We start from the raw sequence: 13,591 nt of genomic DNA on the forward strand, positions 1-13,591 counted from the left end.
TCTGCTTTCACCACAAAACATTTTAAAGGCACTAAATCTCAACGCCTTGTAGAGGCTGTGGAGAGAAGGGGAGGAGGACAGAAATATTCTTGCTCCCCAGAAGGGAAAAGAGTGGGTGGAGAGAGATGATTTTGCTCAAAGTCTAGCACATGTCAGTCCCATATTGGATCTTTTACCAACTTCTGGCTGTTAGTCTGTGCCAGTCAGTACCTAGATTGTCATGAGACATGAGAGCTTTTAACATTGCACCTTTTGCTGGTAGGAAATATGGCAGGATTGATGTGCAATTCTTCCCTCTTTTTTCCTTTTCCTTCCCCTCCTTCCAGGATACAGTAACGTTCCTCTGATGGCTCAGAGGAACAGGGACTCCCCATTTGCAGTGTGAATGGTTCAGTGTCAAGCAGCTGTCACTAAATCTTCCTTAAGTGCCTCTTCTCCCCATCCTGTTATCTTGTGTGTTATCTGGGTCTGTTAGCCAGCCACGCTCTGCTAATCCAATGCCTGTCCATCCATCCCCATAAAGCTGCAGTTAATTCATGAGCCCAGAGCCCCTTGTGGATCCCTGGTAAAAGGGCTCGTTCACCTCTGCTGGGCCTTTTATCAGGCACTTTAAAACCAGTTGTGAAAGGCCTGGGGTCAAGGTGCATTTCATAATTCTAAGAAATGATTATGAGCCTGACAGCCCAAGACTGAAATGTTTCATCAGGGAACTGTGTTCTGGCCTCGTGTATCAGCACTATGGCTTTCTGCGGCTCTTGCTCTGGGCAGAGCTGCATGGTTTTGTTACTGCAGGGTGGCTCTGTGATGCTGACCCATTTCCACTGCTGGTGAGTTGTTTGGTTTGGGGTTTTTTTGGTCTTTTTTTTTTTTTTTTTTTAAGGTGAACTTTTTGGGGACTTGGAAAATGGGTATTCCTGTACACAGTAAAGCATACCGACTGCTTTAAGGGTAGATGAAAAGTCAGTCTCTTCCCTCCTGATTTCAGCAAACCAGTTTGGAGGGTTTTAAGTATTGCTGTTACAGTTCACAATTGCAACTCAGAAGATCATCATAGAATGATTTGGTTTGGAAGGGACCTGAAAACCAGAGTCCTGCTGCCTGGTTTCCTCTGTGTCCTAGTCCCCGTTGCTCTTTCTCCCATCTCTGTGGATTTTAAATGCTGGTTTATTTTGTAATACGTAGTAGCTTCCTTCCTGTGGTCACTTGCATTTGTGTTGTTTAAACCACTGGAAGGGCAAGAACTGAAAAGCAGATGTGTCTTGACCAAATTATGTCATTACTGTTGAGTCCTCAGTTCTGCCTTGCTGAAAGAAGACAGTGCCCTGGGATAAGCAGGACTGATCTGTTTTTCTACTTGATTTCATGTTTCAAAACATATTTCCTAGTGAATGATTTGTGCTGTCCTCCCCCTTATTCAAAGGGACACTTGTCATCATACATATTTTTACATGATCATTGCCTCTTTCCCGGCCTCCCATTAACACTTTGTATGGCTGAAGCTGGAACCAAGCTCTTCTCCTTCCACTGATGTTGATGTAGTTTGTTTCCTACCCGTGGTAATTTGCTCAGTTTGGGCAGCTCACCTACCCTTTGCCTGTCCCTTTTTGTTTTCTGGTTTCTTTATCTGAGCCCTTTGGTGTTTGGATCTCTAGGGTCACCAGGGAGAACCTGCATTGCAAGTGCTGTAGTTTGAATTAATGTGAATGGGGATTCCTCACACATTTCCTGTGTTCTGATGCCCTGATCTGGTGCAGTACCGAGTCCCACTGAAAAGCTGAAGGACAAGGAGGATGCTTAACCCCTTCCAGAGGGATGCACCTTGAGCTTTAATATTCTTCATAGTGCCAGGCTTTTACCTGCTGCGGGGATGATGTCTGTGTTGATGGGTTAAGCTGGCAGCCCATTTATCTTCCTAATGGGCTCTGGGCAAGGGAATCACTTCGGTCTCTCTCTGGGCACATCTCCCACTCAATATATCTGAGAATTTTGCCCAAGTGAGGACTACAGGATCCTGGAAGTTCAGTGGAACCTGGCTGTGCATCAGGAGATGACCTCCACCTCGGTCCATGTGCCTTCTGGCTCCATCACAGATCCCTTGTCTCCACGATGGAAAATTTATCAGTGCTCTGCAGCCTTTGCTTTCCCCATCAGTAGAAATATCTCACTTCTGTCCTCCTCCTGCTCTTGGGCTTAGCTGCTCCCCTTTCCTCTGCATCCCCCAAAACAGCTGCAGGCTGGTGGCGGGGCTGCGGGCAGGAGCTGCAGCTGGGCATCCTGGTGCCGCATCCTGGCACTGCATCCTTGCGCTGCTGCTGCATCCCTGTGCCGAAAGCCCTAACCTGGTGAGACGAGGCACTGCCGGGCCCTTGTGATTCAGGCCCCGGCTATCAGTGTCTTTTCCAATTAGGCCATTTTCGGCACAGGCCTGTGCCTGCCCTGAGTGCTTTGAATTGCCATGGCAACAAGCGCTCTCCATTTTATTAATCATCTATGTGGCCTTCAGGTTGGCATGGCAACTGGAGATAAGAATAGAAACACAGGAGTGAGAAAGCGGCAAAGGAGCCCGCCGAGGGATGGCTGGAGCATGTCAGGCTGAGCAGCACCCGCTGACCCAGCGCTGGCTGCTTCCTTGCCTTACACGAGAATGTCGCTTCAGGATCCCCGTGTGCCGGGGGAGCCAGGCTTGGCGTGGGATGGGGTGTGTGGTGGCTGCAGGAGCTGAGGAGGGGGGTTGGTGTGTTGGGGGTAGGCAGGTGGGTCCAGCCTGCAGTGCTGGGGACGTGCCGGGGAGCGTTGTGCCAGGTTTAGCACTGCTGGGTTTGGGGGTCTCAGCCCAGCACTGTGCCAGCCCTGCACTGCTACATCTGCCCTGTTCCCACCGTGTGCTCACCAGGGTCCCTTTCCTGTGGCAGGAGGAGTTTCGGCTGGAGAGAGGTCCCCAGCTGTTGGCACTGGTGGAAGACGCCTTCTCCAGACAAGCAGATGGACTGCAGGACCGCTGGCTGATCTCTCTGAGCAAACCCAATGAGAACGACAAGCACTTGCTAATGACACTGGCAGGGGAACAGGGTAAGTGCTGGGAGAAGGAGCCTTCCTGTGACAGGGGCTCCCAACTGGAGGTACTCAGCCGTGTTGGAAGGAGCTTTTGCTTTCCAGTTCTTTTCAGTCCCACCAGTTCCCAGTGTTAACTGGAATTGAAGGATGTGGAGGGGGACTGAGGACACGACTTTTTCTTCACATCTACCTCCTGGCTTGTCCCTCACTGATTGCACGAAGCTCTGTCTTCTGCGCTTCGCCTCCTGCTTTGCTGCCTCCCTGGTTTGCCTTCACTTGAGCATCTACCAGCTTTCTCCCAATGCTTTTGTATACTGTCCTCCATGGGCAGGCCACTGCGATGGCAGGATGTGACACCCAGCTCTTAGTTCACTTCTTAACTTAATAATTCTTAAGTCGTGTGTGAACTGGGCCAGTCCTGGTGGTTCCTCCCCTGCATCCCCAAAGAAGCAAAGGCTGTCAGTGAAAAGTGGGCTGGGCTGGAACATTTTACTATCTCTTTAATCTCTTTTTGGTAAAGGGATGCTTTTGCTGCCTGCTTTGTGATGGAGGCCTCTGGTGTTGACATTATGGCCTACATGGAAAAAAATCCCAACAGTATTCTAAAATGCCCCACAGTGATAGGAAAGTAGAGGAATGTTTAAGTAGTATTTGCTGTATTGGTGCCTTAAATCATTGCATCTCTCCCAAGCCCTTGGGCTGGACCATGTGCCAATGAAAAGGCTTTGGTGAGTATTTGTTCTTCTAAAGTGAAACCTTCATGCCCTCATGAGAAGGGACGTCCTGGAGAAGAAAACAGGTCTCAACTCCAGCAGCACAGCCAGGCTGGGAGATATCCCTGAGTTTAGAACCTCGGGAGCTGAAGTATTTTGTGCACTGAAGAATTATACTTCTGTTCAGTCCCTCTTTTTACTGCTGTGCAAGTGAAGGGAGAAATGGGCCTCAGCCTCTAAATCTTCCCCATCTGCACCTGCTCTCCTGGCTGGGAGAGCATCCTGGGAGCTGTTAGGGAAGGAGGGTCCCAGGAGGAGGTGGCTCAGTGTGGGCTGGTGGCTCCCTGGCTGAAGCTGCCCACCTCCTGCAGCCTCTGCTGTTGTGCCAGGCATGCCGCCTTGCCAGGCTGCTCTGCAGAGCAAAACACAGCTGCTAAAGGTGAGCATTGGTGAATAAAGTAAAGTAAATGGATGAGCATGGACCTCTGTGAGAACATCTCAAGTGCTGCAACTCAGGATCAAGTTGCTGTGGGTGGGGAGGTGGGCAGCATAGGCACCTGCCTCCATGATTTCTTGGGTGTTGCTGCTTGCTCCCAGAGCAGACACAGAGCCCAAGAGCTGCTGTGGCTGTGGGGAGGGTAACTGGGTGTTTGTGCCTGGATTTTTTTTACTCCTTTAAAGAATATCTGGAGGTATCCTTGTCTGTGGTCCTTGTGTTCTTTCAGCCTCCTAATATAAAGTATCAATGAAAAAAATGTGTCCTCCCCTGCGTCCATTGTGTTGGGGATTTCATATTGATGAATACATCTGACTGAGCTGACCTGAGTCAAGAGCAGCACTGATCTCTTCTTCTCCTTCTTTACAGGTGTCATCCCTACAAAAGATGTTCTTATGGCACTGGGGGACATTAAGAGGAGCTTAGCTGAGGTAAAAGCCTGTCTGCCTGCATCTACTTGTTAAGACTAGCTATACAATTAAAATAAGCAACTTGAAAACCAGGAGCATATCTCAGCCTAACAGAATGCTGAACCCACAGCAGGCAAACAGATGAGTCAGACACTTGGCAAACTCCCTTCTCCCCTCTCTGGTAATTGCCAGGCCATCAAATGTCTGCTCCTATTAAGAGAGTAACTATGGGTTATTCCCTCCCTGCTTTTCTGGCTTCATTGTGAAGCTGCTTTTCACGCATTCATTTTGTTGGGATACTTGGTCCCATCCCTTCTACATTACTGCCAGTGGCAATGTGGGTGCTGCAGACTCCCAGATCCGGCCCTGCTTACCCTACAGCTGATTTACATACATTGGCTTCTCTCTAGCTCAGGCTTTGCTGAAGAAGGTGGGAGTCTCTAGTAGATGAGACACATTCATACACCTCCTTCCTACAACCTCAGGGTCTGCATTTCACTCCTTTAGATGGCTGCCTACACAGGGGCAGGCAGAGAACCAGAGGCGATGGACGCCAGGCTCCTCTGCCAGCCACCTCTAGCCCTCGTGTATTCCCTTCTAACCCTGGACAGCTTGGAAGAGGATCGGGATGAGGACAAATTAATCCCGTGATCTCTTTGCCCCTTAGAGTTCCGGGATACGTAGGCACTGAGGGCCTGATTCTGCTCAGGTTTTTTACACTACTGGAGTAATTCTGCTGATTTTAGCAGCAGAGTTGGGCCACTGCCTTGCTGGCTGTCTGTTCTCGGGTTTTTCCCTGACCTAACAAACTGGTGCAGTTAGACAAAGCAAATTAAGTGCTCAGTGCTGTATTGATTGGCTTACACCAGAGAAAGTGCGAAAAGCCAGCCCTGTAGAAAATGTGCGTCTGAAGTATCAGCAGCTAGAACTGTACAGAAAGAAGGATTTGTGCTGGTGCAAGGTTTGACTTTGCAACTGTGACCCTATGTTAACGTGCATCCTACTGGAGCAGCCTTGCCACATGCCTTCGACTCTCTGGCTCTATCAATAATGAAACACTACTCATCGCACTGACCTTGTGCTAGCACAAGACTGGAGAGAGGAGGGAGGATATTCTCTTTACACCCATCATACTTACTATCAAATTGATACGTAGCCTGTTTGAAATCTGCCAAGTCACTGGGACTGATGTTGGGCTTTGTTTGTTGACGGCCACAGGGAGGCCCTTTCTAGGGCAGCTATTCCAAAGCTTTTTTGGATCAGTGGGCAGCTGTCCACTCTCAAGACCTCGGAAAGAGCACTATGCCCTCTTAGGACCAAAGCTTTAATGGAAACCTATTTATGATGGTTATATTCTCTGTCAAACAGTCACAAAAGCACCCATCAGTGGTCATAGTTTGTCACGGGAACTCTTAATCTTGGCCAGTTTCTCTTATGAAAGCCTCCTTGTCTTGCACATAGGTGTGATCTTCGTGCACATGATCAAGATAAGATTGTGCCTGCTGTCACTTGCTGACTTGTTAGCTTTTGTGCAAGGTGGTTTTGTATTTAGTTATGCACCTTCTAGTCATGTAAGACAGCATACATCCTGACTCCCCAGCCATGGCTTTTAGTTCTTCTGTCCTGTCCTTGGACCCTGGAAAGTCTGAACAGGATCCCACCAGGCTGCAGGCCAGGGGATTTAGTGTACTCCTTTCTTCCTTGCAGATTGGCATCCAGAACTACTCAACGACCACAAGCTGCCAGTCGCACCCCAACCAGACACGCAGTGATTATGGGAAACTCTTTGTTGTACTGGTGATCATTGGCTCCATCTGTGCCATCATCATTGTATTGGGACTCATATACAACTGCTGGCAGAGACGCCTGCCCAAGATGAAGAACATGGTGAGTACTGGACAGGTGGAGAAGGTAGCTAGACTCTTAGCCCTTGGGATGGAGGGGACTGGAAAGTTAAGAGGGAGATTGCTTTCCCCTGTCCACCTATGGGACATTGCTGGATACACTACTGGAGCAGCAAGGAAGCCCATTCAGGCGTAAGAGAGATGCAAACCTGTGCCTTGATGTGCTCAGGACAGCTCATTCCACTGTGAGGGCTGGGCTAGGAGTAGATTTATCTTTTCCCCCTGACCTTGCAAAGTCCTCGGTGACCCTCATAGCCTCGTCTGCTTGTGCTTCTCAGCAGCGTTGAGACCTGTCTCTTTTGTCTCCATTTGTGTTCCTCTTGTCCTTTGCAGTCACACGGCGAGGAGCTGCGCTTTGTTGAGAACGGCTGCCATGACAACCCCACCTTGGATGTGGCCAGCGACAGCCAGTCAGAAATGCAGGAGAAGAAGCCAAGCGTGAACGGTGGAAACACCATCAATGGCCCCGACAGCTGGGATGTCCTGATCAATAAGCAGGCGAGCGAGGATGTGGATGTGTTTGAGGAAGACACACATCTTTAGAAAAACAAGGGAGGGAACCACCCCCTTAAATACACTTGTGTCTCTCCTATCTTGACTGATGGACCACGGGATCAGGTGGCTTCTCAGGAACTTCTTAAAGGCTTGGAACAGGTCAAGTCTTTGGGCAAGTTTTCCCAGTAGAAGTTCTGAGGTTGCATCTGAGGCTTGAAGCCAGGAGGATCACTGAAGAGGGAAGCGGGAGGGGTGGGTTTGTAGGTCTCTGTGTGTGTGTTCCTATCAGTAGCACCAATGCTTTCATCACCTTTAAATGCACTTACTGTAGCTCTCTGGTAGTGGCTGAGAGTGGCTAGGCTTGAGAAGCAAGGTGGTGAGGCTAAGCCTGCCACCAAAACCCCAGCTTTGGGGAGTAAATTCACTTCAGGAGTCCAGCTGGAGTTACGGCAGCCAGATCCTGACCTTGAGATCACATTCAGTCCCTGCAGGTGCAGTAAAACCTGTGCATTCTGCATGGAGGGGAGCCAAGACTCAGTCGATGTCCTGGGCTGAGTTTCCATTCCACATGTGAAAAGAGGTTTTCTAGTGCTCTAGCATTCAGCTGCTAATTAAGAGGTTTTTTAGTGCTCTAGCATTCAGCTGCTAATTAGATGGGCTGATGTTTACATTCGGGGAAAATACCCCACTGTCATCTCATTTCCCCCCTTGCACCACAAACAGCCCCATTCCCTTTTTCAGCTCCACAGCTCCAAGCTGAGTTTGCAAATTTTGAGCACTTTACCCTTGCTTGACTGATTGCAGAGAATTCAGTGCCATGGTGCAGCATCTTAGCTGGAAATTTACTTTAGGTTGGAGAGTTGCTCAAAAAGGACGTTCACATGCCTCTTTCGCGCAACAGCCTGTGAAGTCAGCAGCAAAATCTCCCTTGTCCAAGTCTCAGTTTTAGACTGGCAGGCCTTCTCCACTCCTGTTTTCCAGCATAGTTTGGTTTCAATTGGTCTTTTTGAGGTCAATGTAAAGATTATGTGAGACTTTTTAAACAGGGAGGAAAGTAAAAACTCGGAAACAGATAAATTTCTGGTCCTTTTGTTTCCTTTTCAGCATCCTGTCTGGAGGATGAGGGGAATCTTTAATGTCCCACAGGTGTAAATCAGGGTAACATCTTTAAAATCACTGCATTTAAGCAAGTGTAAAAGCCAGTTCAGATGAGATGAGAATCAGATCTAAGAGCTCCCTAATGAACGTTTCTCAGGCATGCCTCAGGCAACTTTGAGGCTTCAGCTCCCTGAAGACGTGTGATAAAAGGCACGTGAATATGCATAATTGCTCTCTGAGCCCTACCTAAGCGGAGACTCAGTACCGTCAAGCCTGAAATCCCAGAACATTTGTTTCTTCTGTCATCGAGGGATTGAGGGACTTGCTTCGGTCAGAGGCAACAGTGCCGTATTCCTCTCTGTTACGGTGACCTGCATGCTTGCTTACTGCAAGATGCAGCTTCGCATTTGGTCTTTAAGGGAACCTTTGTACAGAAGGACCCCAGATGTGCAGCCTGATGCTGAGCCTGTAAAACTATCCCTGTATGTATAGATATTTTTAGCATGTTCATCCCTGATGTGAGTGCCTGAAGTCAAGGTACAGGAGTCTGTTGTTTCATTTTGCATAGCGCTTTGCATACAGACTGAATCACAGATCGCCTTGATGTAGGACCACGTGATATCAGTCTGTTAGGGATTCAAGGAAGGTGATAGCCTTTGGTTTCCTATCCAGATTCCGGTTTTCAGTCTTTTTATCCTGCCTCCATACCTTTCCCTGTGTTTTGTAGGAGGTGGTGATTGTCAGCTCCTTTTGTATCTTGGTAGGGTTGCAGAGATGCTCAGAGGAGTTCCCTTTCCTGCCCCAGCAGTTGATAATGGGGACCAGTCCATGTACATGGACAGCGAGATGTGGCGCTTCTCTGATCACCCCTCGCTGATGGCTCCTGCTGAGTTTGATGGGTCTGTGTGGTGAAACTGCACAAGTTCAGTGGCTGTGTTGATGGCACTTTGGGGCTCACAGGATTAAATGCAAGTTGTTGTTACAATATGGTAAGTTAAAGCATGGAGTTAAAATTTGAGTTTGTATAGCACTTAGCATAACAGGGCCTGGCATGGCTGTGGCCTTTAGGCAGTTTCACCGTATAAATGTTTCTAAGTCCAATAATCCTCATTAAATATGTTTTTAATGCACAGTGGCTATTAAAAAGATAACACCACCAATCCAATGTGAATCAGTTCACCCACAAAGCACTTCCTTGGTGCACGTCATTGCTAGGAGCTGCTTTGCTGCCCTGTCCTCTTTCCACTTGACTAATTCAGAGAAGCAACAAGGTGCTGATAAAGCAATGCTGCTGGCTGGGTTCAGCACCTCCTGATCTGGTGTAGAGTCTTCAAACTTTAAAGAAACCAAGCTCTCTCCTGCATCCGGAGCATCCAGGCTATCTTATTGTCTAAGGGTGGCTGTCACAAGGCTGAGAACAATCTTTTGGCTGTCTCTGACAGCGTGCACCTGGCTGTATGATCTGTTTAGCTCCAGAAATCCGCTGATTAATAGCCTTTCATTTTAGTCTGGTGATACTTTTTATACCTTTACCATTTGGGTTTTCTCTGTATCGGTTTTTTTTGCACTAGGCTGATCTTGTTAAGTCGATTGCACTGTTGTCCCTCTCCCGCCAGCCTTGCAGAGACAGGACCTGCAGGCTGGGGAGTACTGCAGAGGCTGTTAACAGCCCACTTAGCTCTGTTCAGTGCTTGGGTTTCTAGCTCTGCACAGAGGGGGTTTAAAGAGGAAGAGAAACTTTGTCTTAGCATTTGTAACAGGAAGCTTTTCTATCACCTTAATGTAGTTAAACTTCTTTTTAAGAAAAACTGTCAAAGCTGGACTTCTCAGAGCGGTGGCCAGACCTGGACTTCCCAGGCGACAGAGCAGATGCAGGAGACAAAATAATTCGTGGAAAACTGTTTTCCACCTACTGGGACTTCAGTGCCCATCGTCCAAACGTTTGATCGCACTGACACCTGCTGGCTGCTGGAAGTTGAAGATGAAACATAAAAATCGGAGAAAGGACTTTTCCCCGCTCTTAGCTGTGGGTATTTGTTTCCTTTGGCTTGCCTAGGACGGTCACCTGCTTCATTCACGAGGGGTTTGCTGGACTCGCCTGTGAGCAGGGGCGCTCGCACCCGGCACATAAGGGGTGGTTTGTATGAGGACATCCCCATCTGCAGAGCAATGAGATGGGACATCCCCTGGAGACCCTGGGTAGCAATACCGGGTTTCAGCTCCATCTCCCCACTTTCTCCTCCGCTTGCACCCTCTCCTCCCGGGCAGCACAGCCAGAAAGCAGAGGCTCTGGCTTGAAATGGAGGTGTTTCTTCAGAGAGAGCATCAGGTGCAGGTGTGAAGAGCTTTGTGCCCCAGGGAATGCTGGCAATGGTGTTGGCTGGGTGCACAGCCAAGATCAGAGTGGCTGTCTGTCTCTGTGGGATGGTGGCCAGATGTGGTCTGGGATAGCCAAGCTGCATATTACTCTGAGATGTTGCCCAGATGTCTGGAAAATTGTCCATAATATGGAGTCCAATGGGCGCTAGGACTTTGCGTCCTGCAGACCGCCTCATGGTATGTAGGGTGTAAAGGAACAATGAGAAGTGACCCCAGTACCTATGCTGTGGAGTATGTAATGCGGGTTGAGAATACAGTTCAAGATCCCATCTTGAGGATCCCTCCAGGCAAAGGATGCAGTGTGAGATGGATATGTTACAGTGTGGATTATTGCAGTATGACCTTAGAGCATCGCAGCAGGATCCCACTGCAACCACTGCCATCAGCAGGGAGTCTGTTCCCGTCTGCCTTTGCAGCCACGCAGAAGCACCTCTTTCCTTCACAAGAGGGTTTGGGGGCAGCTCAGACAGAGACGACAAGCACCTTCATCTGTGCTGGCTCGTGAGAGCCTCGTGGGCCCAGCTCTGCTCCCAGCCGTTCTTCTCAACACCCTCATTCCTGCTGGACCTAAACTGTCTGCCAGCCCTGGCCACTGCTTGGGATTGCTGCCGGAGAACACTTAGAAACACTCGCGTCTGGCCCTGGAAGCGACAGGGTTGTGGTTTTGTTTTCTTTGCAATAAAACGCACCTCCTGGGTGTCTGAACACCGACCTGTGCAGTGCTTTGCTTGGGTGCATCTGGTCACACGGTGTGGGCCAGGGTCCTCACCCCCAGCCCCACAGGGCCCTCCTTAATCCTCGAATGGCAGGCTGCTGTGGGAGCCCTGAGCCAGGCTGGGTACCCGGGATGTGGGAACTGGCTCTTGGTGTGGGGTGACGATCCCAGGCTGTGGGTTGTCCCTTGCCCTGTCCTCGCAGGGCCAGCCCAGGGCCCCTCATCCCTGCCAAGGTGCCTTAGCAGGAGCCTCTTGCAGAGCAGAGCCCCTGCATGTGTGTGCACCGCTGTGCCACGTGTGTCCCTGTGCCACGTGTGGCCCCGAGCAGGTGTCCCCAGCCAGCTCCCTGCCATCCCACGTGTGGTCTGGCACCCTGCTGCCACGTGTCCCAGGCCCCCTCCACGTTCTGGACCAGGGCCCCCCCTATACTTGTTCTAGAACAGACCGCCCCCCCCCCCCCTTTTCACGTGTCGCGGAGCAGCAGCACCCCCATCCCACGCGTGTCCTGGAGCAGCCCGCCCCGCCCCACCCGCGTCTCCAGCGGGCAGTTGCTCCTCCGAGCCGCCTGGGGCGCTGCGGGCGCGGCGCTGGGCCAGCTCAGCCGCGGGGCCGCTCCGCCGCCGCCGCCCCGCCCGCCCCCGTGTTTACATCCGCCGCCGCTTCCGTCCGGCCGCCGCTGCCCCTCCGGCCGCTTCCTCGGCTCGGCCCGGCCCGGCCCGGTCCGTTGCGGCTGCCAACCGCTCTCCGCGTCAATGCGGCGCCGCCGCCCCGCGGCCTGCCCCGGCCATGGACACCAGCGACCTGTTCACCAGCTGCAAGAAGGGGGACGTGAGCCGCGTGCGGTGAGGCGGGCCGGGGCCGAGCGGCCGGGACCGGGGCGGGCTCCCGGCGTCCCCCCATGAGCGGCTGCCTCAGGCGCCCGGGGAAGCGGGACGGGCCTGGCGGGGCAGCCCGGCCTCGCCGTGCCGCCTTACGGCCGCCCCTGGCCCTGCCCTGGCCGCCGGGCTGTGGCGGCCCCCAGTGTCCCTGGGCAGCCGCCGGGCCGGGAGGGGCCCGGGCTGGGAAATAGAAATATACGCGCCCTGCTTTCTGCCGAGGAGTTGTGTGTACACTGAGTGTTTGTTAGCGTTCTTAGGCTTGTATGAGGTTTGCCTGTTTTCTTACGGTTCAGGCACCTGAACGCCAGGCAGATATGGTGTACTTGATCAGCATGGACGCTGCCTGTGGCCGTGTCCTTGCAAAAGCCTTTTCAGCTGCTCTTTCTCTACCGTTGGAAACTGTGTTTGCATCGGCAGGAAGCTAGATTTCTGGGAAGTAAACGTGGAAATATTTAGACACCTTGTGCTGTAGACTGGGGTAGTATCTCTGAGAAATACCAGGCTCCAAAATGTTAGGTCAGGTCTCCTTGCTCCTGCTGGAGCAGTGTGGCTTCGCTGCAGTGAGTCAGGTCAGCAGTCAGATGGGCTCATCTGCACCATGAGTGGATGTTGTAATGCAAAGACCCAGCGCCTACAACAGACTCTTCTGGTGCATCTCGTGGTTTGACTCTTAAGACTGTTCTTCACCTTTTGATCCTACTTGATTCTTCCAGCTTCCAACATGCAGATCTTCCCAGATAATCAGAGGAGCCTCTCTGTTCCAAGGTGCTTGCTAATGAAGGATAAATAGGCAGAGAGAGGAGGTCTGGGGAACCTTGTTACCAGTTGTGTGTTCATGTTAGGTTAATTCACTGCAAGCAGTACATTGCAGGTTTAACATAGAAGGAGGGGCCCTGCAGGTGGCCTTGCAGAGGCTTAAGATGACCAGCATAGAAGCGATAGTGGAGAAATAGTTGGTGTGGGGATGCTGTCAAAGCAGAGGGGATAAATTGATCACATGGAACTGAGTAGAAACGAGCTGAGTTGCTTGGGATTTTGAATGCGGTCAAAGGAACCTGAAGTTTGAGATGGGAAAGACATGTGAGTGATAGGAAGTGAAAGGGAGGACTGATGTGGTGGATGAGGTAAAAAAGCAACGTGAGAATCTTTGTGAAGGCTTGAGAGGGACTTTTACATGTGATTAGGAGAGATGGTTGTTGCAGTAGTTGGGGATAGGCTATGACAACGAGCCAGGCTGTGTGAGGAGATTTGTGTGCAAGGCAAAGGCTGGCTTCTAGAGGTGCCAAAGAGGGAGCATTGGCAGTGTTTGATACAGCCTAAATGTGCAGGACAAGGAAGTGGCAGAAATTGAGAGCAATCTGGAACGACACTTGTGGGAAGAGAAGCCTCAAAGAGGATGGGTGTCTGGCCGTGGCCTTGTAAATTTGACCACTTATTCATAAGCATCC

General features: G+C 50.8%; 2 protein-coding genes across 2 annotated transcripts in view; both read left to right on the forward strand.

The window, feature by feature from the left end:
• The window catches only part of PODXL2 (podocalyxin like 2), a 31,629-nt gene extending 22,299 nt beyond the window's left edge, over positions 1 to 9,330 (forward strand). Inside the window, exons 5-8 of the mRNA XM_040593121.1 lie at positions 2,913 to 3,069; positions 4,633 to 4,694; positions 6,381 to 6,560; positions 6,911 to 9,330. Of these exons, the coding sequence (XP_040449055.1) occupies positions 2,913 to 3,069; positions 4,633 to 4,694; positions 6,381 to 6,560; positions 6,911 to 7,120 (609 nt within the window). The 3' untranslated portion in view covers positions 7,121 to 9,330. The remainder of the gene's footprint in view (positions 1 to 2,912; positions 3,070 to 4,632; positions 4,695 to 6,380; positions 6,561 to 6,910) is intronic.
• A 2,584-nt stretch (positions 9,331 to 11,914) lies between these two features.
• ABTB1 (ankyrin repeat and BTB domain containing 1) overlaps positions 11,915 to 13,591 on the forward strand; it is a 28,527-nt gene continuing 26,850 nt past the window's right edge. The window contains exon 1 of the mRNA XM_040590857.1: positions 11,915 to 12,107. Coding sequence (XP_040446791.1) covers positions 12,052 to 12,107 — 56 coding nt within the window. The 5' untranslated portion in view covers positions 11,915 to 12,051. The remainder of the gene's footprint in view (positions 12,108 to 13,591) is intronic.

The sequence above is a fragment of the Falco naumanni genome, chromosome 4 (genome assembly GCF_017639655.2).
Source record: "Falco naumanni isolate bFalNau1 chromosome 4, bFalNau1.pat, whole genome shotgun sequence".
Lineage (NCBI taxonomy): Eukaryota > Metazoa > Chordata > Aves > Falconiformes > Falconidae > Falco > Falco naumanni.